Source organism: Podarcis pityusensis (assembly GCF_964106645.2).
Source record: "Podarcis pityusensis genome assembly, chromosome: 2".
NCBI classification, from domain to species: domain Eukaryota; kingdom Metazoa; phylum Chordata; class Lepidosauria; order Squamata; family Lacertidae; genus Podarcis; species Podarcis pityusensis.
Genome location: NC_138029.1, coordinates 74,894,619 through 74,919,567, shown reverse-complemented (window position 1 = coordinate 74,919,567; position 24,949 = coordinate 74,894,619). Strand labels below are relative to the sequence as shown.

General features: G+C 46.1%; 1 protein-coding gene and 1 long non-coding RNA gene across 3 annotated transcripts; one reads left to right on the top strand and one right to left on the bottom strand.

Moving 5' to 3' along the window:
- Nucleotides 1–4,282: 4,282 nt before the first annotated feature.
- PARP3 (poly(ADP-ribose) polymerase family member 3) lies at nt 4,283–24,901 on the bottom strand. 2 transcript variants are annotated; one of them, XM_080996448.1, is made up of 11 exons: nt 24,045–24,901; nt 20,026–20,285; nt 19,123–19,248; nt 13,364–13,558; nt 11,915–12,050; nt 10,965–11,191; nt 9,135–9,302; nt 8,832–8,918; nt 7,505–7,682; nt 5,686–5,832; nt 4,283–5,577 (listed from the first exon to the last, which is right to left on the bottom strand). In XM_080996448.1, exons 2-11 carry the CDS (start codon nt 20,224–20,226, stop codon nt 5,408–5,410), a joined length of 1,635 nt encoding a protein of 544 aa, XP_080852574.1. In that variant the 5' UTR covers nt 20,227–20,285; nt 24,045–24,901; the 3' UTR covers nt 4,283–5,407. The 2 variants fall into 2 exon arrangements, with proteins under 2 accessions (XP_080852574.1, XP_080852575.1); XM_080996449.1 differs by lacking the exon at nt 24,045–24,901 and adding an exon at nt 23,546–23,928.
- On the top strand, nt 9,309–19,101 carry LOC308472039. The gene is made up of 4 exons (XR_013983258.1): nt 9,309–10,789; nt 11,379–11,430; nt 14,618–16,792; nt 18,998–19,101. It is a non-coding gene; the product is annotated as an uncharacterized lncRNA (long non-coding RNA).
- Nucleotides 24,902–24,949: the final 48 nt, after the last annotated feature.

Below are 24,949 nucleotides of genomic sequence, written 5' to 3'. Positions count from 1 at the left end.
TAGCATTGTTTGCCATCTCCCTGGTTGGTGTCATCTCGGTCTCCCTGATGGTTTTGGTTTGAGGTTGGCTTGGCGTCCTCTTGGGGTAGGGCGTGTGGTGGTTAGGAGTTGTGGCAGTGGTGATTCCTGGGTATTGTTGGGTTGCTGAGCTGATCAGGCTTTGTTGGCTGGTGGCTTTTACAGAGCGTTTGGATTAGGTGGTCATTTGTGTCACTTCTAGCCTGTGTTTTAAGAACTTCTCTAGGGCTTTTGTGGATGCCTCAGCGGTGCCGCCGAGGTGGGGGGGGGCAGGTAAGCAGAGATGGGTAGACTAACGGACAGACAGTTCATATAAAGGGAGGGGGTTAGCAGGTAGAGATGCAAGAGATTAGAGGGGTGGGGCCAGGGGAAATATGTGTTTAGGAGGGGGTTGTATATGCCCAAAAGGGGTATTGGGGTCCAGTTAAGGTGGAAGTTGGGGTTGGGAGTGCGCTCAGAAACAGAGACAGACAAATAGGCTATATGTAAAGGGTGGAGGGAGAAAAAAGGGAAGAAGAAGAAGAAAGAAAGAAGAAGCGGGGAGGCGGGGGGGAGAGGGGAGATTGGAGTAAAAGAGGAGAGAGAGAGAGGGACAAAAAGAGAGTTGAAAGAGCGAGGAGAGATAGTACAGTAATATCAGCGGTATTAGAATGCAGCAGTAGTTTTAGCTATAGTATGAGGGGGGCAAATTATGATAGGGTGATATGAATGTGTGTATGTGTTTCCTTTAGGGGAAGGGGGGGATGGAGAGAGGGAGGAGGGAGAGAAAAGGAGAGGAGGAGGGGGAAGGGTGGGAAAAGGAAGGAGAAGAAAAGAGAGGGGGAGAGGGGAGGGAGGGAGGGTAAGCTGCTGCAATGGTATGGGGGAAAGTCTTATTTTAAAATAGGGGGTGGGGGGAAAGGGCTCCCCTCTCAAAAACAAACTGATGAACAGGCTAAAAAAGGGGGGGTTGATTTAAAAAAATTAAAGGGATAGAGAACAAAATTGGGGATGGGAAATGAAAGGTGGGATAAAAGGAAAAAATGAGGAGGGGTGAAGAGAGAGAGGGGAGAGAAAAAAGGGAGAGAAAAATAAAAAGGAGGGGAGTTGAGGGGGAGAGTATCAATAGCAATAGCAGTGATATGGAGGAAATTTTTGTTTTAAAAGAGAGTGGTGGTCGTAGCTGGGGGCGAAAGATTCCCCCCTCAAGAACAAGCCAACAAATAGAAAAGAAAGGGCTTTAAAAAGAGAAAGAGGGGAGAAAAAATAATAATTGTATGGTTTTGGTTTTTTTAAAAATAATAATAATAATAATATTTCCCCCTAATTATTGTTATTATTTTTTGTTTGTAAAAAAGTAATTAAAAATGTACGGGTAAAAGATAAAAATGAGAATTAAAGGTTAAAAAAAAGGGGGGGTTGTCTTTAGATAGATAGATAGATAGAGCTTTTTATTTTATTTTATTTTAAAAATGAGTAAAGTATAGGTAAAAGAGGATAGGTAAAAGAGAGTGGAAAGTCTGGGGCGAAGTGGCAGTCCCAGGAAATGGCCTGTGATGGTTCAGGGCTGTTTTCTGGGTACTGCCATTTTAGTTCTTAAGAGGGGAGTTTGAGGTGGAAATAAAATGAGGTTTAAATTCAGAGTGTGTGTGTGGAAAAGTGTGTCTTTAAATAGTGTGTAGAAAAGATAGCAATAAAAATAAAGATTCAAATAAAGGGTGGCTGCAGCAGCAGTGGCCCCTCTTTTAAAAAGAAAAGTGATAAAAGTAGGTATATGGGGGGGGGAGGGATAAAAAAGATATATATATATATATTTTAAAGGGGGGAGGGAGGGGAGGAAGGGGTTAAAAAAAAGGGGGTTAAAAAAAAGGAAAAGAAAAGAAAGAAAGGGGGGGGGAAATCCCCTTTGTTATGCGGCTTCTCTGTTTTCCTTGCTGCTGGAGCTCCCGGTGGGGCTCAGCCACGTGTTTTTTCCGGAGCCTCTTTTGCCTTCCCGTGCTCACCTACCTCTCCTCTGCTTTCTTGTCAGCAGAGATGGGGGCAGCAGCGGTAAGTTTGGGGCTCCTTTTTCTTTCTTTCTTTTTCTTCCTCTCTCCCCCTTTCTTTCTCCCTCTTTGCGTTAGCTCCACTGTCCTCCTGGTTTTGGAGCTCCTCTCGGCTGTTGGGGGGGGTGTGGTCGGGTGCCTTTCCGGCTCAATCAAGGTCGTGGGGGGTGTTTTGGCTCCTTTGATAGGCTCCCCAGGCACCCCGATTCCTCTCCGCTGGCGGTGCTGGCGGCAGCAGTCCTGGGAGCCCAGGAGTCGGCCAGACAGATTTTACTCTGGCTGGCTTCAGGAGCTCTTTTCTGCTGTTGCAGCCTCCATGCTGCCTCGCCGGAAGTCGTTCATCCTTTTTATTTTAAAAAAGGGCAGAATTGGGAGAAGCGTAGAGTGAGCCTCATCTTGGCCTACACCAGCTTCTACAATTGTAGAGTTGGAAGGGACCTGGAGGGTCATCTAGCCCAACCCCCTGAAATGCAGGAGTCACAGCTGAAGAATTCCTGACAACTTGCTTAACTTGTCCAAGCTCAGAGTAAGCCATATACTTTTCCTATCATTCCATCTAAAGGCAGAGACGAGGAACCTGTGACATTTCAGATGTGGTCAGACTCCAACTTCCATCAGCCCCAGGCAGTATGGTCAATGGTCAGGAATGATAGGAGGGGCACAAATTCCTCTCCTCAATCTAAGGCCAGGAGTTTATGGCCATCCTTGGAAAACACACATGTATCCATTTCCCCTACATAAAACAGTTACTAGAAAAAGCCTCATGGTGGCATTCCATTCTAATACAGTGTTTTTTCCTTCCTGAGAAAAGCGTATGCAGGAATACGATAGCAATTCTCCCAAATCAGAAGAGATTGCCAGGAAAGTTCAAGCTCTTTCTCCAAAGTGTTCAAGTATGCCTTCTAAACTGTTGTATGTACCATTTTGTGCATACAAAATATTTAAGGACTGTGTGACAGCCAAGCCCATTTGTGCAAGTATGCCCATATCCTCCAATAATATATATACAACTATATATTATGGAAAGCTGTTGGTTCAGTATAAATAGGCACACCTCTTACAATCCTGTAATCAAGTATTTCAGGATGGTTCCCAAGATCAAAGAGCAGGTTTTCATCTGTGTTCAGATACAATTGGATTGAAGCGGGCATGTTGACTTTGGATCAACTGATAGATAATGAAGATGAATTTTTAACATACGCCATGTTATGAAATAAACATCAGCTATTGGATGTAACCCAATGGAAATATCTACTGCTACATTTGTTAACATCTTTGTTTGGACCAGCAGCATTTTCAGCTTCTGAGACACCCGAAATACTAGAACTGGTTAAGTTAGTTAAAACTAAAAAATCTATGATTACTTTTTATAGATATTTATTATAAATAAGTCAATTTGATATTAAGAAATAAATGGAATAACGAATGGGAGGTTCCTATATTGCCTCAACAATGGGATTATTATTTTAACTTCTATAACAAATGTGTCAGTGGACCTTATATTACGACTGATATTACAATCCTTTTCTATACAAATATTATTATTTTCTTTTGTATAAGACAGTATTTTGTTGGAGAAGCAATAAAGATGATGCTTCTTTTAAACACATGTTTTTATAATGTCCTATACTAAGTTTGGGTGAAAGTAGTGAATCATATAAATATGATGATGAAAGAAGCTAAAATTGTCAGGACAATACTATTTTGAACTACATACATACAATATGGAATTTGACGACTGGACAACATAAATGCCCTTACTATGGCCAAAAGACTGATATTGCTGCATTGGAAAGATCAATGTATGGTTCTATATAAGTATGGATTGCTGAAAGATGTAGACTTCCCATGGACAAGTAAAATGAAATTTAGATCTCATTTATACAAAATACAGTAGCTTAAAAACTGTAATTGTTAACAATTAACATAGTGATACTCTATACCCTCTGTTTTTATTTCAAAAAGCTCACTTTTTAATGTATTGCATTTAAATTAAAAACAAAAACCCCAAAGTAAGAAAAAGATACCATTGGACACACTTTTGGATCAAGATGAATGTGTGAACTGATTTTTTGGTTTGTTTGTTTCTTAGAATTCTCAAGCAATGCCATGTATGAGGCTAATAAAAAATAAGTAAACCACACCTTTAGTTCAATCAACAGAGAAATTCAAGCTGGAGATCTTCCTTAAGTTTTCCCGAGGACAAATGGAAACAGAAAGTGCACAGTGGCTGCAGAGTCTCTGGTGCAAACATTCTCTTTTGTTGCCCTTGTACACAGTGAAAACCCACCTATTCGAACAGGCCTTTTACAGGAAATTGATTGCCTGGCTGGATTTTGATTATTATTGTTGTTGCTGCTCCTGGGGCGAGTTTTATCCTCTCCTTTAATTTTCCTGTTCACATTTTTCATTATTGCTTCTCGGTGCGGCATTGCATTGTGACAACAGGTGGGTTGAAATATTTTAAGTAAAGTAAATGCAGTAGCAGTTCCTTGACCACATGGAGGAAACAACAACAAAAACCCACCCCATATTCCCCCCGCCCATTTGCCAGATGTGCGACAACCCATTTACCTCAAGGAACGCACAAAGGAATACAACGTTTCAGTATGACTCAGCAGCATATCATACAAATTCTGCTGGATTACTTAGCGGAAGATGTAACTACAGTGGGTTTAGGTCACAGGCATGGCCAAACTTGGCCCTCCAGCTGTTTTGGGACTACAACTCCCATCATCCCTAGCTAACAGGACCAGTTGTCAGGGATGATGGGAATTGTAGTCCCAAAACAGCTGGAGGGCCAAGTTTAGCCATGCCTGGTTTAGGACACTTAGTGCAGTGGGGTGTAACTGCGTTCGTGTCTGAGCATGCCACGTTTGAACCCAGTCACAGCCTTCAGAGATTCCTTTTCTTCATTTAGCCTCCCTGTGTACCTTGACTTCTGCAGTGGGTGGGCCATATACGTGGATATTAGCTATGTGCCCAGGTAGACAGTAACAGGGAAGGAAAGACATTAGGTGGGCTTAACATACATTCTTTTATTTACAGGCCTTAAAGTGCTCTGAAAGGAGGAGGTGCCACTTGTCAGCATTTGGTTGTCTTCCCCTTGTCAGACTTTCATCTGTATTACGGAGCCTAACACAGTCCTAAAACGAACTTGGAGCGTGGTTCTGCTTTCCTCAGCCCAGCTGGGACCCCAGAATTCCTGAGTGAACCACTAAGAGCTGACAAACATGGCTGGCTACACCAAGGCAGTCTGACTGCGGACTGCCATATCACAGTCACGTGCCTGTTCAGTGCTGGGCAGACGAGGACCTCCTTGCTGCATAGGCGGGGCCCAGCAGGCGAGCCGCTCAAGAAACGCCTCAGAAGCGGAGCTGAATAAGGTAGCGAATGCGGCACTGACTCTCCTGGTAGATCAGGTACTCGCTCTGGGAGAAGCAGGAGCTCTTGTACTTAGCCATAGGAACAGGCTTTCCTTGGGATACCAGCACTTTTTTCCCATCCAGGATTATCTCTTTATCCTGCGCAGGGTCTGGGGATAGCACAGCAAGCCAGAAACAAAGAGAGCGAGAGGGAGGTTAGCATACGATTAACAGGCTGCAAAACATCACAACTGTTTCTTTCCAACCTTCAGGCTTACCTGGCTCAGTCACGCCGCGGGCCACGACACTGTCATAACCGTCTGGGGGCTTGCGGAGCGAACAGTCATCCTGGGTGATGTGATGCTCTTTGCCAAGGGCCACCTCGTTCAGGAACATAATCCCCACCCTATTGGAGGTGGTGCCAACTGGGGGGGAGGAAGGAAAAGGAGGTCCCAGTGGTTAAAGTGATGGACAGCAGTTACCCTGCTCGAGTTGCATACACTGTACCGTATCCTTCCTTGTGCTCTACTTCACATAGGCACACAAATCCAGTGGGATTAGGAAAGTAGGAGGATGAATATATCACGAACATATTCCAGCTTTCAAAAAAATAATAATAACCTCTGCTGAACAGGACAGACAGATCCCATCATGGATAGTATTGTTTTCAGATGGCATTGCCAATATCCTCTTCAAAAATGCAACCTCAGGTTTCATCCTCCTGAATGGCATAGGATGAAAGCAAGGAAGTTGCTCTTTCAAACTGGGGCTGCTAATTTGGACATTTCCAACTTCTATGAGGAAGGAATGGCTAGAGCACCAATACTCTGTATTGGTCCAAACAGACATGCACAAGTCCTAGATCTTCAGCAGGATAAAAGTTGCTAGTAGCCTGCTGCGCCACATCCCATGCTGTTCTGGACTGTCCCATAACTGTCAAAAGCACTTTTTCAGTGGGCTGGGGTGGTCTTATCCAAGTAGTATGGATTGGCAAAAAAACGGGATGCCCTGCTTCTGGAAGAGGATGTGCTTTCCGCTAGAGCAAAGCCAAAGACCACCATGGTGTACATTCTCCAATCTGGAACAAGTTTTCACCCAATTGGTGCTAGAAGCCTCTAAGGTTCATTTCCAGTTTACAAGGTTACAAAAGACCTAAGTGCTTGTGGAAAGCACTAGAAGGGACACAGCCAGGATCACTTAATGGAAATAGTTACCATATTTTTCACTGTATAGGACGCACCGGACCATAGGACGCACAGGACCATAGAAGGGGGATAACAGGGGGGAAAAGATTCTTCGCTTCTCCATTCAGCGCCCCTTCAGCGAAGCAGCAGGAGAAATGGAGCCCCTTCCATTTCACCTCCCGCTTCACTGAATGGGCGCTGCGCAGAGAAGGAAAACTGGGCAGCGCCTCTCGAGCGAAGCGAAGCCTGGAGAGCAAGAGGGATTGGTGTGCACCAACCCCTCTCGCTCTCCAGGCTTCAGGCGGCTATCCACAAGCCTTCGGAGCGCAGCGGGAACTCCTGCTGTGCCCCAAAGGCTTGCGGATAGCTGCCTGAAGCCCCTGGAGCGCAGCGGGAGTTCCCACTGCGCTCCGGGGGCTTCAGGCAGCTTCAGCGAAAGCAACGCAAAGCCTCCGGAGTGCGGGGGGAGCTCTTCCTCTGCGCTTCGGAGGCTTCGCGTTGCTGTCGCTGAAGCCAAGGAGCCTGCATTCTCTCCATAAGACACACACACATTTCCCCTTAATTTTTGAAGGGGAAAAAGTGTGTCTTATAGAGTGAAAAATACGGTAAATACAGGCATATAAATGCACACTTTTCAGTTTTACCTCCCTTTCTCATATCTATATCTATATATGCGAAAAGTAGCAGTGGCAGCTTTTAAAAGCATGTTGACATGGACCAGGGGTATCTGTATGGACCTGCCTTCTGCCCTGCCACTATTAAGACCAGAGAAGCAGCAGCAGCAGCAGCAGCAGCAGCAGCAGCAGCAGCAGCAGCAGAGAAAGGCAGCAAACCACTGAGAAAACGGTGGAAAGAACAAGAGGGGAGGCAGCCCTTGCAGCCCAAAGGGAGCACAGAGTGTTGGTTGCCTCACCGTATCCTGCCGATTTACTGTTCTCCGATGCAAAGTAGAGGCCCTTGCCCACACGCCCGCCGGAGTGTGGCATGATGCGTAGACCACTCTTCAGGATGGCTGCAATGACAGCCACATTGGTGCCGTGCCAAAGCAGTCGCCTGTTCTCCAGGTGGCCGTGAGCCTTGAAACGGTTGCCCTGTTAGCAGAATGGGGTAGGGATAGAAAAAGAAGTTCAGCAAGCAGAGCTCTCCCTCCATGTGAAGGGTGCAATTTTATGCTTATGGGCAGCAAGATAAGCCTTCTCTTGAGAGCGCTGAGCATGGCTTGCACACACCGCAAAGCTGAACTGTGACTAGTCAGCCATGTGTAGCAGGGCGCCTATGGAGCATGAACTGATGAGAATGTGTCCTTCCCACTCCCTCCCAACACCAACCTACCACCTACCAGAGGAGACACCTTTACAGAAAAGGAAGTGGGGAAGACGCTTTCTCCTTCAGTTGCTGGTTGTATTTTCACTCGCATAAATTGGGGTCAGATAGTGAAGCATGGAGAGCCACGTCCCCCTGCTTCCCCCTGACCTGAGTTTCCCCATCCCTGATCTACAGTGACAATGCTGTGTTAAGAGGCAAAGAGTCCTCCTTTGGGGTTGTAGCTGGACTAGAGGTCCTCTGGTCTCTTCTGCCCCCATGCAGCCACTCTGGGTCTTGGGAATCCAAAGCTGCCTTTTCTCAACTACATCCCAGGAGCACCTTCAGCACCACTGATGACATTTGGACACTGCCCCACAACATACAAGTTCTCTAGATAGCATCGGTCTGCTTTGGCTGGCACCCGCAGTGCTGTGAGTGATACCTCGCTACTAACAGAGGGCTGTAGCTCTTTACACAAAAGCACCTGCTAGGTTCATTATGGGCCCTGCTGCTATACAGACCAACAGATGCCAAGGGGTGCCGACCAGCACAATGGGGGAAGGGATGAGGCTCAGTAGGAGAGCCCATGGTTTGCATGTAAAAGGTCCCATAGAGACCCCTGCCTAAAACCCAGGAGAGATACTGCCAGCCAGTGCTGGAATTCTGAGCTCAAAGGGCTCCATTTCAGGCAGCTTCCTATGTTCCACAAGGGACCCTGGCACTGCTGGAACCAAAGGAGAATAAGCCAGGAACCGCCATTCAGGGCCTTTCCTTGTTGCTATGCTCCTAGGTCTATTCTGTGTGGTGCCAGAGGCAGCTGCAAAGTGAGATGCTCTGGGTGGTTTTGCTCAAAGACAGAAGCCAATTTCAGGCAACTGGCAGAAGTACACACAGTCAGTTAACAGAAGGGAAGGGGCCCTGCCAGTTGACCTTACCTCGCCCTCTCTGTTCACCTTCCAGATGTTCAGGACTTGAAGCTTCCGATAAGTGCAGCCTGTCTTCTCTACGTAGTTTACAATCAGCTAATTGCAGGGAGCAGGAGAGAAGCAGAGGAAGAAAGTGATCATTAAAGCACTGAGGCAGACAGAGGAAAATGGAAAGTGCAGAGAATCAACATTTCCCCCCTGCATGTTGCCCCCACTTTTCAGAGGTCCTGCGCTTCCAACGCAGGGGCATGCATAGTACCCTACAGTACCACAGCAACCAGACTGGGAAGCTTCCTGTTAGGGTAACCCTACCTTATAATCCTCTGATGATGGGTCTACCAGGGTGAGTTCGCACTTTAAGAGCCCATAGTCCTTGTCCACTGGGTGTGGGACCTCTTCCACCTTCATTTCCTCCTCTTCTTCCTCTTCCTTCTTCTTCTGGGCCTGCATACTCTGGGCAAGTTCAATATCTGCCAGTACCTATCAGGAAAGGGAACCAATCTTCACAAACACTGGTGGTGGGAGGAACCATTTGATGCTTACACTGCCATCCTATGTGAGCCTCACTTCCAAGTAAACATATCTAGGACTGTGCTATTGGTAGCCCATTTCAGCTAGGGAAATCTCATTGGTGCTCTAGCTTGAAATCAAAAGGGGAGAAGGTTAAGGTTTTTCATATGTTTTCAATATTGCTATTGGGGGTGGTGTGTGTGTGTGTGTGTGTGTGTGTGAGAGAGAGAGAGAGAGAGAGAGAGAGAGAGAGAATGAATGAATTCAATAGTGTTTCTTTGTTTTTGGTTGTTAGTTTGCTAATGTTAATATTGTTTTGTAGATTATGAATGCTGTAGTGCTTTGTGAATCTTATACTATGACTTGTGGTTGTGCTGCTTGGCTATGTTTGAGTTGCTTTGTTAGTGTTTTATAAAAGGTGGTTGTTTTACAGAAGATTTCTAATTGCTTTAACTGAGGATTTGTTATTTTATATGATTTATGTTTTAATTGCGATGTTCTATTATGTTATTGCCGTTTATTGTTTGTGAGCTGCTTTGTCAATTGTGTGAGTGAAATGCCACACAGAAATGTAACGAATGAAATGAAATGAGGAAAGAGAGACTCTTGAACTCAAGAGTGGAAGCGATTATTAACCCCGAAGGCTGCACCCACTAAGCAGCCATTTTGAGTACTGAGGGCTTATAGTGCAAAATCATAACTGGACCAGAGTTATTGGCCTTTTTGTTTTGTGAGTTCTCAAGATTATACCCTTCAGTTTTGAAAGGCTGCAGCTTGTTGGCAGAACAGCTGCATGCAGATGGTCCATCACAGGGAGCTGCTGCCAATCAGTGTAGACAACATGGAGCTACATGGACAAAAGGTCTGACTTGGCATAAGGCAGCTTCTGTGTTTCCATTGTTTTCAGGTAAGGCTATGGCTTAATGGTAGAACATCTGCTTTCCAAGCAGAAGGTCCCTGGTTCGATCTCCGGGTAGGGTTGGGAATGTTCCCATCTGAAACCCCGGGAAGCTGCAGTTATTCAGGGTCAGCAGTACTCAGCTGCTAGATGGATTCATGGTCTGACTCAGTATAAGGCAGATTCCTATGTTCCTTTCTTTTTGTTGTGGTCTCAGCTCTCATTCCTATAGTACTAAACACTGCAGTAGCTGAGACAGAGCAACAGGGGTTCTTTACCTTTTTACCTTTACTAAACACTGCAAATTGAACTGTTATAAAGGCTTCCATTATTATGTTTAATATTAAAATATTTAGTCTGCTATCTTTTAGCACAAGTGGAAAAAGACTGTGCAATAGACACAGCATGGGACCAAGTGAGCAGAACCTATGGCCACTGGAGCTCTCTCTCAAACATTTAAAACACATTTCTGGCCAATTACCCACACACCATTTTTCTCATTTGACAGGGTCATTGGGCAGCTTTGGGCCCCAGACAGAACCTGTGGCTGTCAGAGCAGGTAAGGAAGCGTAGCAGTACAGAATTTTTGTGGCAGCGAGGATACTTCATTGCTGCGTAGGCAAGACCTTGGTCTCAGTCTGAGCATGCAGGACTCTTGACGGAGCCTTCCACAGCGCAGAGATGTCTCTTGCTCTAATGGCGGGGGGATTGGCCCAGTACTCGGAGCTCCTTACCAGCAGCATGTCCTTCTTGGCTTGGACAACCTCCTGAGTGCTGATGGGTGGAGGCCGAGCCCGGCCAAAGTTGTGGGGGATGATGGTGTAGAAGCGAGAGGAGAGCTCCTCCAGCTGCTTCTGCGAAGGCGGCTGCCTCTGCAGTGCTGTCTCAATGGCCTCCAGAGCTTCAAAGCCTTTGGCAATTTGCTGCTTGCTCAGTTTCCCCAGGGGCATCTTCTTCACATCTGGGAAAGGGGATTAAAAAGGGTGACATGAGGAAGTTTGGCAGAGATCAGTGTAACAACTCTGTGGACTTCCAAGAATCCTACAAATCAGTAGCTGAAACCACCCGGATCAGAACGCCACTACAGTACTTAGTTCAATTCATGCCCCTTTTCACTCTATAACCGAACCACTTTCTGCTCTTCCCAGGTTGGTCTTCATTTGTGACCAAGGACCAAAGAATCAAATCTCAACAGTACAGGTGACCTGAACTTCTCTCCATCTCCCTCCTCCCCATAACCGAGTTTTCTCTCACTAACTGGTTTAGCTTGATGTTGTTACAACTATATATACCAGCTTTCTCTATTAGCCAAATGGATAGCAAACCACAATAAACAGATAATGTATGTTTGATGCCAAGAGCAGGCAAGATGGATATATCATAGAGTTCGGAGAGACTCCAGGGTCATCTAGACCCTGCAATGCAGGAATCTCAGCTAAAGCAGCCATGACAGGTGGCCATCCAACCTCTGCTTAGAAACCTCCAAGGAAGGAGAGTCCACCGCCTCTCATGGGAGTCTGTTCCGCTGCCAAACAGTTCTTACAGTCAGAAAGTTTTTTTTAATGTTTAGTCGGACTCTCCTTTCTTGTAACTTGAAGCCATTGGGTGCTTCTCCCACCTGCTGCAAAGCAAACAACAACAACAACAACCCAACCCACCACCAAAAGATCCCTTGACCCTTTACCTAAATTCATGGTCTGCATGGCATCCTTGAACATGTCATTGCTGAAGATGAGCGAGACCAGCTCCTGAGTAGGCTTGTCCAAGGTGCAGGGCCGTATCCTTTGCTTGGATAGCTTCACTCCATCTACACTGTCCACCTTGGAAACAGCAAAGAACCAACCTGGGTCTGGATATACACACAATTCAGCTTCTTCTAGTGGGGCTGAACTTCACCCTTAGATTCACAGTAGGACACACAAGCTTTTACCTGGCAGTGAACACCTTTCAAAATAACAGGACTTAAGCAAACACCCTTGAGCAAATGGACCTGCACATGGAAATGCTAACTGACTTCCATTAACTTCACCAACCCTGACGCAGTTCACTCACTACAAGAGATTATCTATGTTCTCTAACTCACACAGACCTTGAAAACCTGCAGGAGTCCTCTAAATCACTGATAACTGGGAGATGGACTGTGATTAGGCTGCTAGGATAACTTTGTGAGGATTGGATTGGTGATCGAAGATCGCACACAGCCTCAACCAGGAGCCTTAACCAGGTGATAGCGCTCTGCCCGGCTACTGACAGCACTGTTGCCTCTTACTAATGGTGTGGGGCAGAGACAGAATGGCGGCTTGGTTGGGGCTGTGCAGGCACACCAGCAGAACTCATCTGGCACTCTCAGCGCCAGATTCAGCTAAGTAGTCCCGCCAGTTGAAGCCCACCCAAGTACTTTCGCTAGCGCAATGGGGCTTTCCACCTCCTTCCCTCCCCCGGCACCCCTGGGTCTGATGGGCATCAGGGGAACCCCTGGAACAGTGGGTGAGAGAGAGGAAAGGGAAGATAATTCAATCAGGCAAGCAGAGATGCTTAATGCTATGCTGAACTCCTTCAGTCACTGGTCGGCCCACAGGAGGTGCCTGGTGCTATAATGCCCAGGGATCAACCATCTGGCTCTCCAAATGATGCCTCCCATTGGTCCTTGGGCCAAAGCTATGGTGTGTGTATGGGTATGCAAGGACAGGGACCAGATTCTCCCAGACATATCCCAGGTCTCTTCCCTGAACTTTGTGCTTTCATTTCAAAAAGTCCACAGCACCATATGTTCTGAAAGAACCAAAAAACCATATGGACAGTAATGAATAAGAAGTAAACCCACTCCTGGGCTTAGCGTGTTCTGGATACTGTGTGTCAAAGTATTGGGACGACTGATAAAGAAGCACTGTTACTTATTTTACCATACTGATTTACCGTGCAATCTTAGGTATGTTTACAGAGAAGTTGCATTCAATTCAATAGGACTCTCTTGCAAGTCGGATTGCACTGCCAGCAAATCAGCTAACCTAATTTTAAATGTATTAGTCTAGACTGTTTGCAATTAGGCTTTGTTTCTTTCTGCTGTTTTGCACTGACTTATGCCTCTCCCCAGTGTGCCAGTCTGCTCCCAGTGTATTCCTTGGCTCAGTACCTTCACAGTCACCTCCTGCTCCTCTTCATCATCTGCATGTTGCACCTCAATCAAGGTGTACTTGCCATCGTGAGCCACAAAGTTCTCCCGGTCACCCCAGCTGTTCTTGGTCTTATCCCGAAATTTCTTCTCAAAATCCTTCTTGGCCGCCTCCAAGGATGGAAAGGCGTTGAGTTTTGACTGCCCTACTTCTCCCTGCGAGCAACGAGAGGAAAGGAAACACACATCAGCAAGAGACAGAAACTTCTGCATCTTCTCCCACGTATCTTGTGCTTCCTTTCTTAGTCCTGCAATGAAAGAAGGGCAGGAAAGGATGGGCAGGGACACGGCCATCCTCACAGGCAGGAAAACTCATACCTTCCACAAAGTAGGGTAACCTATAGAGGGGGACATGTCCTTGCATGCAATTGTACACTTTAGAAGGACATCTTGCATCATCTTGTCTGCTGGCATATATTGGTTCTGAAGGGGTCACAACCTCTTTGTAGAAAGCACAATCCACCAATCCAGCCTTTGATACACGTTCTTCCACCAAGCTTCAGCCCTTCGCAGAGGAAACAGAGAGCCTGCCAATTGCACGCACAGTGAGTCTCTGGTGCAGGCTTCTCTGTTGTACACAACGGTTCCCTGAAGTCCTTAATCTCCACTTTGAAGTGGAGGTAGATTTCCTTGCCCATTTAGTCCCATTTGCATTCTTTGCTCCCAGTCTTAGGGTGTTTGATCCTCCATCCTGCCCCACCTTCAGTAAGTGCAGCATATTTTAGAAAGGTGAAAATAATCCAGGAGTGACTTCTCTTGATGTCTGAGCAACGATGAATTGTAATAAATATAAAGTGCCTCCAGAGTGGAAACTCAATTTAGGTCATTAGCAGCTGGAGTCTGGAGGTACACAGATTTATCACCTGGATGTCTCAGAGATGCTTTTACAAAAAGAAAGAGAAAAATACTGCCCAAGAGCCATTTTAGCATTTGAGGCTGCCATCTTCTAGCCACTTACCTAGGGGCAAGCCCTATTGTACTCATTGGGACTTACTCCTGAGTAGACGTTGTTTATCATTACCCTAGTGCACTGCAAGAGACTTACAGAGTAGATAAAATCATTCTCTATTTTTCCTGTTACCTCTATTTCTTACAGCACCTCAAGATTCTCATAAAAGTTTTAGTGAAGTAGCTAATAACATGTGCCTAATTCTATATTTCTTTTTTCTCTCTCCATTCCTTCTCCCTTTCTCATTTTGCCTGGAATTTTCTCAGATCAGCATCTGTTCCCAAATATTGGAATCTCTCTCCAACAAAAGCAAAGGCATATGACAATAAAATTATCCTACTGATTTGCACTGTTCTACAAGGTTTGGGATGCACCTCCTAGAGCCATATATTCTTCTTGTACCAGGTCCTCTAATCAACTTGGCTTTCAGGTTTTTAGCATGGGTATGTAAACAGCTGTACATATTGTTCCTCTTTAAATATTTTATACGCATTTTTTCCCTACTGTAAAGGAAATTTTTATTAGTTTTTATTGAATGCTTGTCATCTGTTTACAAGGGACGCGGGTGGCGCTGTGGGTTAAACCACAGAGCCTAGGACTTGCCGATCAGAAGGTCGGCGGTTCGAATCCCCGTGACGGGGTGAGCTTCTGTTGCTCGGTCCCAGCTCCTCCCAACCTAGCAGTTCGAAAGCACTTCAAAGTGCAAGTAGATAAATAGGTACTGCTCTGGCGGGAAGGTAAACGGCGTTTCCGTGTGCTGCTCTGGTTTGCCAGAAGCGGCTTAGTCATGCTGGCCACATGACCTGGAAGCTGTACGCCAGCTCCCTCGGCCAATAAAGCGAGATGAGCGCCGCAACCCCAGAGTTGGTCATGACTGGACCTAATGGTCAGGGGTCCCTTTATCTTTACCTTTGTCATCTGTTTATGGAGGCAGTTCTGGCCAGGGGACTCAAAAGGTTGTAGAAGGTGCAACAGGTCAGCATAGGAAACTAACCTGCGGGTGGAATGAAGCTTAGCTACCATGTCCATGTGTGAGTCTGTGTGTGTGTGTGGGAGAGAGTAACTTAGCAAAACTGTGTTCTCCTCCCGACAACCTGTTTATTGAGCATTCATCTCAATTTGCTTGCAAACAAATCCTTCTGATTATATGACAATGAGGATTCATCCTTATCTGTTTGCAGGGAAGTCATATGCCTGCCTGTCCATCTGTTGTTATCCAACACTTTATAGTGCATTTCCCTGTCACTTTCCTAACTGCGAAAGACATTTATATATCTTTATCTGTATCTATATCATTTAAAAAAGTGGTTTTGTTGCACCTGAGCACTTGAATCCACTTTCATTGTGCAAACCTAAATTTACAGTGTGCCTGTGTCTGGAGTTGGCTTCTACTGTCTTTCTGATTGACTAGGAGGCTGGAATGATGAATCATACATATAAATGATGCTGGCAAACAAGCAGAGAGTGATGGGAGAGCTAGGAAACAGAAAAAGTCACAGTTGCTGAGAATCCAGATTCCAGGGACAAAAGAAGCTGAGCTGAAAGCACTGAGGTTAACTGGGGCACTGCCAATGAATTAGGATGGAGCAAAAGGAATTCCTTTATTATTTGGTCTTAAGCTAAAGTAGGGAAGCAGTTTGTATAAGCCTTACGTAGACAGACTATAAAAATAGCATGGGGGAAAAATGCATCTAATTGCTCTTATCGGCAACTGCTAAAACCACAGGAGTGGCTAAGTTAGCTGGTTTGTTCATCTGCTCCTCATGGAGAAGGTTGCAGCCATGCTACTATAATGTCAGCTACAGCAAGTACGGAAAGTTAAAGCTATTGTTAGTTTCTGTTTGCCATCTCTCTTTATGTCAAATTATTCAGAAGGGGTTTCTTTTGGCTTGGATGTTCCTTGACAGCAGCCATGAGATTTCTTCCTAGCATCAACTTATAAGATCTTTTTCCTTCCCCGCCACCCCAGCTAGAGCATAGAGGGCCACTCTGGAATACACAGGCATGTATTTGCGTTCTCTGAAGAACAGCAATGGGCCTATCAGAGCTATTAGCCTCTGGAATAAGAGAAAGCTAGCTACTAACCTCAGCTCCTTACCTTGGTCTCCAGAGAAGTATGTTTTGTGTTTCCGCCTAAAAGCCCAAGGATCGGGGGAGAAAGTGTGTCTCTATGTGGCACTCACTGTAGAGTGTATTTGGTATGCAAACAAAGCAAGAGGGGAGGAGGACATGTGCTGAAAATTAGCAAAAGGGTGGCGGGAAAGAGCCTATTGTGATGGATGACTCAGTACAGCTCCCACTTCAGGTTCTCAAGCACAGAGTCCCTGCCAAGTTATGACAACCTAATTCCAGGAATAAAAGCCTTTTGAAACTCGAGCCTTGGAGGAAGAAAAGACAACTGGGAGAGAACAATCCTAGCCACCCACACCCTCAACGGTCAGGTAGGCAAATGAACTTGGGTCTAAAGGCCTGACATAAAGAGGGTTTCACCCAAGGGGGCACATCAGGTCAAGACAAACTTAATCAGCTTGCATTTATGTCTGCCTCACAGGTTACAATAAAAGGCTGCTTTAAGCTGGACACACAGCTGAAAGTTTTACTCAGAGGAGACGTCTTGAAATGAATGGTCCTAACTTAGTCACGTTCATTAATCTCAAGGGGTCAACTCTGAGTCTCTCTTAGTAGAATACCACCCAATGTTCCTTAAAAGAGATCCCCCCCACATCAGAAAATGCTGGATCCCAACTCCCAATAGGTTGTCAGGGATGACAGGAGCTGCAGTTTAGCAAACCTGGACACTCTTGAGGTCTCCCATCTCTGCCTATAGCTTGAACAAACACTATTGCCCTGGTTACAAAATTGCAGCTTGGGGAACCGGGACACGTCCTAGGAACCAGGACACGTCCTAGGAGTTCTACTGAGAAAATTAATTAAGGCTGCAGTCAGACACCCACCAAAGACCCACTTGATCCAAAGGGACTTCTGAAAAGACATTTGTGGGATTGCAACCATGGCTGTTAGGAAATCTCAACTGCTGAATTACGTTGCAATTTAACAACAACAACAACAACCTGATCAACATAAGATGTAAACATTTCTTTCTCAAGAGCACATTGTCTCAATGTTCTCTGTATCGATTAGTTTACCGCAAGCTCATGTCTAATTTTAATAGATAACTGAAGAATGAACTTGTGCAATTTTGCCATTGCAACACAGGTCTGGAAGAAGCAAACAATTGCCTTGCATTGATTCTCCAAGGTCACTGGCCTCTTACTAGATTAAACGCAAACAGCTTGCAAAACAAACTTCAGGGGGATGGCTCTGAGTGCCCACAAGCTTATTTGAGCCAAGAGCACCAGGAGCTGCACCAGCGAGCTCTGGATGGGAAGTGTGCTTAAGCTCCCAGTCATTCCTTCGCAGTAACGCTTTTGCCTCTTCACAGTTTGGGTTAAAACGGCCCCCTGGGCCTAGTCAGGCTTGCAGGTCACCTCTGACATCTAGTGACTGTTGCTGTTCTGTGTTCCACAAGGGCATAGCCAGGAGACAGCTGCCTCTCAAATCAAGTAAATAAATAAAAACACTTAACTGACTGATCGCAACGCAGGTAGCTCAGTTCTGCCCCCCGAAACATAAATCTGGCTGCGCCCATGGTGTTTCGCCTTGTTAATTTAAAATGTTTTGCAATATTAAGAAAGCAGGGCAAATAAAAGGGAGAAATGTGTGGCAGTGCCATTAGCCCAAAGCATGGTGTCCTCAAGATGCTGCTATGCTACAGCTTCCATGATCTCTGACCTTTGGGCCACACTTGCTGGGGCTGATGGGAGTTGTAGTCTTAACAGCATATGGAGGGCACCCTGTTTGGCTACTCCAGGCTCAACAGGGAGTCATTTTAGAAGAGCGTACCTGGATTAGACCAAAGGTCTGAAACACAGGACTTTATTACTACTGGAAAAAGGCTTGTTTCCTCCCCTCAATCGCAAATGCTCAGAAGCCGCAGACCAAGAGAGCTGCACACTGTGGCCATCCTACCTATTACCCTGAAGTGGTAACACACTGCTCCAAGACAATTATTTTGTGAAACCATTATCTGTGACAAGTCTGCTGAAACACTGCACCTGATATACCAACAGCTCCAGGCTAAGCGAAGCGAGAATCCACATTACCAGGCTAAAGGTGTTTACAACCTTGTAAACAGTTTTATGGCAGCAGCAGTAGTCAGCCTGCTTCAACATAAGAACTGGATGATCTCAGCTCTGTAGCCACTTAACCCCAGGGAATCTTGTACCACTTAAATGGTGCCCAGAGGCCCCAACACTTAGGTGTCATGTATGTGAAATTATTCCTATTCCTTTCCTTAGTTCCAACTCCTGCTCATTCGACTTTCTTGACTCACTCTCTCCTGTGTCTCAATGGTCAATGAGGAATGGTATTTTCCAGACTTTCTTAATGCTAGGCCCGCCACCTTGTAGCTTTTAACCAACCTGGGGAATATTAAGCAATAAATATGGCTAGGAACACTAATAGCAAGCACAGGGTCTGGATGTGTTATGGCTCTGCAAAATGTCATTCAGGAAGCATTGCTGGAAGAGTTAAAGCTTTCTTTTAAATTGGCTAAGGTTTGGGCTATCTTTCCCCCTTTATTCCAGTGCTAGGCATCACTATCCACAGCTGTATATAATTGTGTCAGTCTTAGAGAGATGAAGACCCCCACCCACACAGATTTTTGAGAAAAGAACAACTGCAGGGGTCATCCTGAGGGCAAGCTACTCACCACACGGCCCCAGCGGTTCCAACAGCTGTACTTCCCATTCTGTTCTATGAGTTGGATGATGTAGAACTTGTTGTTATTGTGGCCAATGTTGGTCTGGTTCAGCATGCAGTCGTAGTCCTCGTGAATCTAAAATCATAACAGGCAACATGAACGCCCCTAAGACACCCACAGCAACCTCTGTGTGGCTAAATTCCAGCCTGTGATTGACATGTGGCAAAACGGGAGGACAATCAGAGCCCAGCACTTAAAGAGTACTGCAAGAACTAACAAATACCAAGTGCTATAATAAAGTCTAGGCTGGAATCCAAGAGGATAAATTCCTAGTCTGGCTGGACTCTCCCAATGGCATCCTCACCTTGATTAGTAGTTTTTACTAAAAGATCTAAGCAGTAGACAAATGGGCAGAAGGGGTCCTGAAGGACAGAACACTGTCCAATCCTAATAAGGCTCTGGCGGGGAGGGGCGGGGGGGGGGACGAAAATTTTTGGTTCCATTAATTTCCCCCCTCCTCTACTTGGGTCAGGCATAGGCAAACTCAGCCCTCCAGATGTTTTTTCGCCTACAACTCCCATGATCCCTAGCTAGCAGGACCAGTGGTCAGGGATGATGGGAATTGTAGTCTCAAAACATCTGGAGGGCCAGGTTTGCCTATGCCTGACTTGGGACATGCAGCCCTGGTTGCCCTGCTAAAGGAAGGCAAAGGAAGCTTCAGGAAAAGAGAGAAGCCTCAAGATTCAGTGTGTATTTTGACCTTCACTGCCCCACCACAGGTGCCCACAGGAGGACTCCCATTATGCTACACTATCCCGTTGCAGGGCCAGCTGACAGGGGGAATGGCCCCTTTCCCACCCCCCCAATGGATGCTGGGCACAGGGAACACTTCAGCCAGAGCTTTGCTCTCACCTTGGCGCTATCAACGTCGCTCAGCTGACAGGCAGAGTCAATTTTGGCCTTGAGCTTCTCTTTGGGAGCTGCCTTCAGTGCCTCCACGGTGGAGCGGAAACTGTCTTCTTCAGGTTCAGCCTTTAGCTCCGGCTCCTGTTTCACTTTCTTGCCCTTGGCTGCTGCCCTGGTTTGGGCAGGGGCTTTGCGCTTTGGTGGCATCGTTCCCTCCAGAGCCTTACCCTGTTTCCCAAAGGAGTCAGGCTGCTGCTCTTATTCAACTGCAAAAAAAAAAGGGGGGAGGCCAGTTAATTCTTGACTCGGGAGGTCACTAGAAGTACCAGTCCCTAAATGACCCACACTGACCTTCTCTGTGATTTCGTTTAAGTGAGAACAGGGAGAAGACTTGTCTACTTCAAACATTACCATTAAATAAATTTTATAAAGGAATACTGGAGTAGTTCCTTTCTGCCGACTGATCAGGCTCTTCAATAAAACTCTGGCAAAACACAGACTTTCCGAAAGACAGACTTAGCGGCAACAGCACATCGCTGGGTATTACAACAGCCAAGACCCCAAGGTGTGCTCCAATGTAGCATAGTGGCATAATGTAGCTCCAAAGACTTCTGCTTTTCTTTCCTGACAGATTTGGATGACATTCCCACATATGAGAATTCTGAGTGTGGCTGTGCACTCTGCTCAGATCTAGCAAAGGCTGCATATAGATATAGGCCATGGTAGGCAAACTAAGGCCCGGGGGCCGGATCCGGCCCAACTGCCTTCTAAATCTGGCCCACGGACGGTCCAGGAATCAGTGTGTTTTTACATGAGTAGAATGTGCTCTTTTATTTAAAATGCATCTCTGGGTTATTTGTGGGGCATAGGAATTCATTCATTCCCACCACCCAAAAAAATATAGTCTGGCACCCCACAAGGTCTGAGGGACAGTGGACTGGCCTCCTGCTGAAAAAGTTTGCTGTTCCCTGATATAGGCTGTATACATACCATACGGGTAAAGAATATTTAAAGCACATACCTTCCCCTAAAATATCCTGGGAACCATAGCTCTGGGAATTGTAGCTCTGTGAGGGATAAACTACAGTTCCCAGGATTCTCTGTGTGGGGTGTGCGCGCGCTTCAAATGTATGGTGTGCGCACAGCCATAGAATATTATGTAAATGTAGAAGCTCAACATGCAAATTGATTATGTATGAAACAGCTGCAGCATTCTAATCTAACACTGAGGAGGGAAATGCAAACCTTTGGGTTAACAGCCAGGTGCACTGACCCATTATGCCACAGAGATGAACATGTTGTCTTTAGTCCTAGGCCCACAGGCCCACACCCTAGGCAAACAGCCATACGACAACTATCAGAGCCAGATGCCGGTTTCATAGCTGACTCAGCCCCAAGCCCTCTCCTTCCTAATCACCCTAATCACCCTGTTAGTTCAGACCTTTATTCCTTTGACAGCAGATCTTCCTTTTCGGTTTTTAACTGTATCAATCTGTTAACAAATCAGCCTTGGGAAATCTGGAACCTTTGGCTGGACCTTATTATGCTTCCCATCACCTGTAGGTTTGTCAGCTACTCCAAGCGTTTTAAATTCTGATTTGCTAATCCAATGCCAGGAACAGGCAAGGAGCCAACTTTTAACTTGCATACAGCTGACTGGCAGTCAATGGCAAGAGAATATTTTCCTAATGAGTCACAACTGAAAGTGCACGGTTATGTTCATGCTATTTCAATAACAGTGCACAGCTTTCACTAACAAGTCACAGCTTTATTGCACAAGAGGAAACTGTCTTTTCTAGGCCTTAGAAACAGTATACTTGCATACAATATAAAGGATTTTGCAAGCATTATAGCCAGAAGGTAAGACTTGGAGAGGAAAGGTGAACCAACGGATGCTGTTTGAGAACAGGTGAGATAATGCTTGAACACAGCAAAGGAAGGAGTCCGATGAAACAGACTGATTATCTGGTGGAGGTGAGAGAGAATAGCAGGTGAGATGGTGGATGGGATCAGATGGCACCAAGAAAGCATGCACAGGGACCGAGTGAGGAATTCCCAAACTATGGTCCATGGACTTCAGTCAGGTGGTCTATGGAGCACCTATGAATTGGTGGCTAATGATGAGAGAAACAACACGTCTACCTCACTAAATAATCACATTGATTTTTAACTATGTTTTGGCAGCTTTTTTATTGCTTATGTTTTATTATGTTACAATTTGAATTCTACAACATTCAAATTGTAATACAATAAAATGCAATAATAGTAAAAACAGCCATACAGTGTCTAACACAGCGCATCACAATCGCTACAACAGTTAGGAAAAACATAAATGGTCTGCCCAGACCCTCATCAATTGGTCTGTGGGGAGCTTAGCCACAAGACGGGGGAATAAACAAACAAGTTTTCTAAAAGCCAGGTACAGTGATGCAAGGTTTTGAAATGTAACATCATTGCTATGTAGCATGGTTGGAGGCAGAAATATAAGACCAGCTAACAACAGATGAATGTATGATATCCAGCAAGCAGTCCTCTAGATGCACTAGTGCTCTTTGAACTCAGAACAAAATTATTTGAGTAATAAACAGCTCAAAGTCTGCCAGTGCTCCTAGGCTCTGCCTATCTACATATTGTGTTCCGGGAGACAGTCTGCTAGGACTCAACCATGTGTACATTCACTAGTTTCACTACAAAACCAATAGAGATACCAAATAACAGAAGTAGACAAATCAATATTATGCAAATGTTCTTATCCTTCAGAATCACTGGACTTGCCTCTATGCTTTGCTACCTATATTAATGAAGAGGCAGAGGCAACTTCCTTTGCCTTCATGCTAGTATCCTCCTCCTGCTTGAATTAAGAATGTGATTTGCACCTTGAATTGAGGAATTTAGTGCAAATCTAGTAGAAAATCCTGTACTTTAGTATTATTTAACATCTTAAAATTGAGAGAAATTGCTGCCTCATAACAGGGTTGTTTTGTTATCTGCACCTCCCGACTCCGTAAAACCAGTCTATACAACAATAAATTTTTTTACTATTTATACCCCGCCCATCTGGCTGGGGTACCCCACTCAGCTGACAGCATACAGCAAGCTCAACAGTTCTGGTCCAGAAAGGGGCTTGCTAAATAAATAGCATACTCAAACAAGTCAGCCAAACCACACAAAGCAAAGATTTAAAAAACAAAAAGCAATCAAATCTTACCAGAGAGAAAAAACCTTCTGAGTCATGTAAGCAATCATTCATAGCCTGCTGTATGCAAAATGTATAGCATACATACTCTGATGATGGAAAGTATGCACTCTTGATGCACAAATGAAAAGCGCAAATGGTCTTTTTGGGGGGATGGGGCGGGGCAATTAAGAGCCAATATTGGCATCATACCAATATTGGACTTGCAAATAATTTCGCCAAAGGTCTCAAGCCATGCAATAATTTTTGCTGGCCCACCAATACTGTACGGCTGTATTAATAATGTGGAACATAATGTGTGTGGGGAGGAAAGGGGAATAATTTACTTACTGTATTTCTCTCCTGCCCTTCTTCCTGAAGACCAAGGTGGCAAGAATCAGCACTTTCCCCAATTTACCAGATAGGTGTTTACACTCAAAGGATGCTATGTGGGGATTTGCCCCTTTAAAAAGTGGGTAGCGACCCATTAACTTGCGGAGGAGGGTCAAAGCAAAAAGCGCACAGCCCTGTCAAGTACTCGCTTAGGATCAGCGCCAGCCAGGGCGCAACTACAGCGGAGGTTCCAACCAGGATTAAAAGGAATCCGCAGTACCCCGTTATCAAGATACAGAGGCTTTACGTTGCTTGGGGACGTCTCCTGCACCTCTCTCTAATTCGAAGAAATCAGATCCGGTATAGACAGCTACGGATTCTGTCCACGTTCCCCGACTGTCGCTTTGGGAACGAACCAGAGACAAACATGATAAAGGGCCAGTCGCCGCCACCCAGCTATTTATTTACTTCTCAAACCCCACTCCACCTCCCGCCTGCCCAGAGTAGCAAAACTCACCGCGGTGTGGGTGGGTGGTGCACCGGCTCTTCGTAGCCCGGTGGTCCTCCTAGACGCGGAGGGCTGCAGAAAGAAGCCAGGCAAAGTGGCAGGGCAAGTTTGGGCAAGTCGGAGGGCGACTCTCCCTCGCTTGCCGTCCCCTCCTCCCGCCTGGTGACCTCAGCCTTCGATCAGCGGCTGCAGCAACACGCCTCCCAGGGAAGGAGCCAGCCCAGCGCAGAGGCAAGGAAGGGGCTGAGCAGCAGAGCCCGGCTGCACGCCGAGCTGTCCATCAACGCGTGCTAGAACAGCCGGACCAGCCAAGCCCACACAAGGAGCGCAGAAACTTCTTCTGCATCCACTCACTTGTTTGGGCACTAAATTAAAATAATGTTTTTTATTTAATTAACCCCCCCCCCAATCTCCCATGCATGAATGAACAGCGATAAGAGCACCAGGGATTATTGAGGGTTGTGCGTGTCCCTGAAAACAAGGGCACCCAGAAGGGGAAACTCTTGATTCATGTCATCCCGTGCAAACTAGCAAATTGCACGGGCAATCTGCGGCCTCTTCGCTCCTCCGGCTTTGCATAGCTCTGTGGTTCACCCCCCCCCCCCGCGCATTCCAAGGGCTAAGCCACGTCCCCACCCACTCCGCCAGCTGGCCTCTTGTGCCTCCCAGCGCTGTCGCCTTCCCACCCCTCGTCCCTCCTCTTCTGCCATAAGCCTCCCCAAAGTCCGGGCATGCAAAGGTGCAAGCGCACCGGTCCCCGCGGGAATTGCTCCCCCGCTGCTGCTGCTCCAAGCCCGCCCCCAACTGGTGCGCGAAGCACAATGCAGAAGCTGCGCGCGCCCTGCCTGTGCGTTCCCCACCTACTGGGCAAAGGGGAGCGCACCGCGCTTGCCCAGTCCCCCGCTTCCACAGCA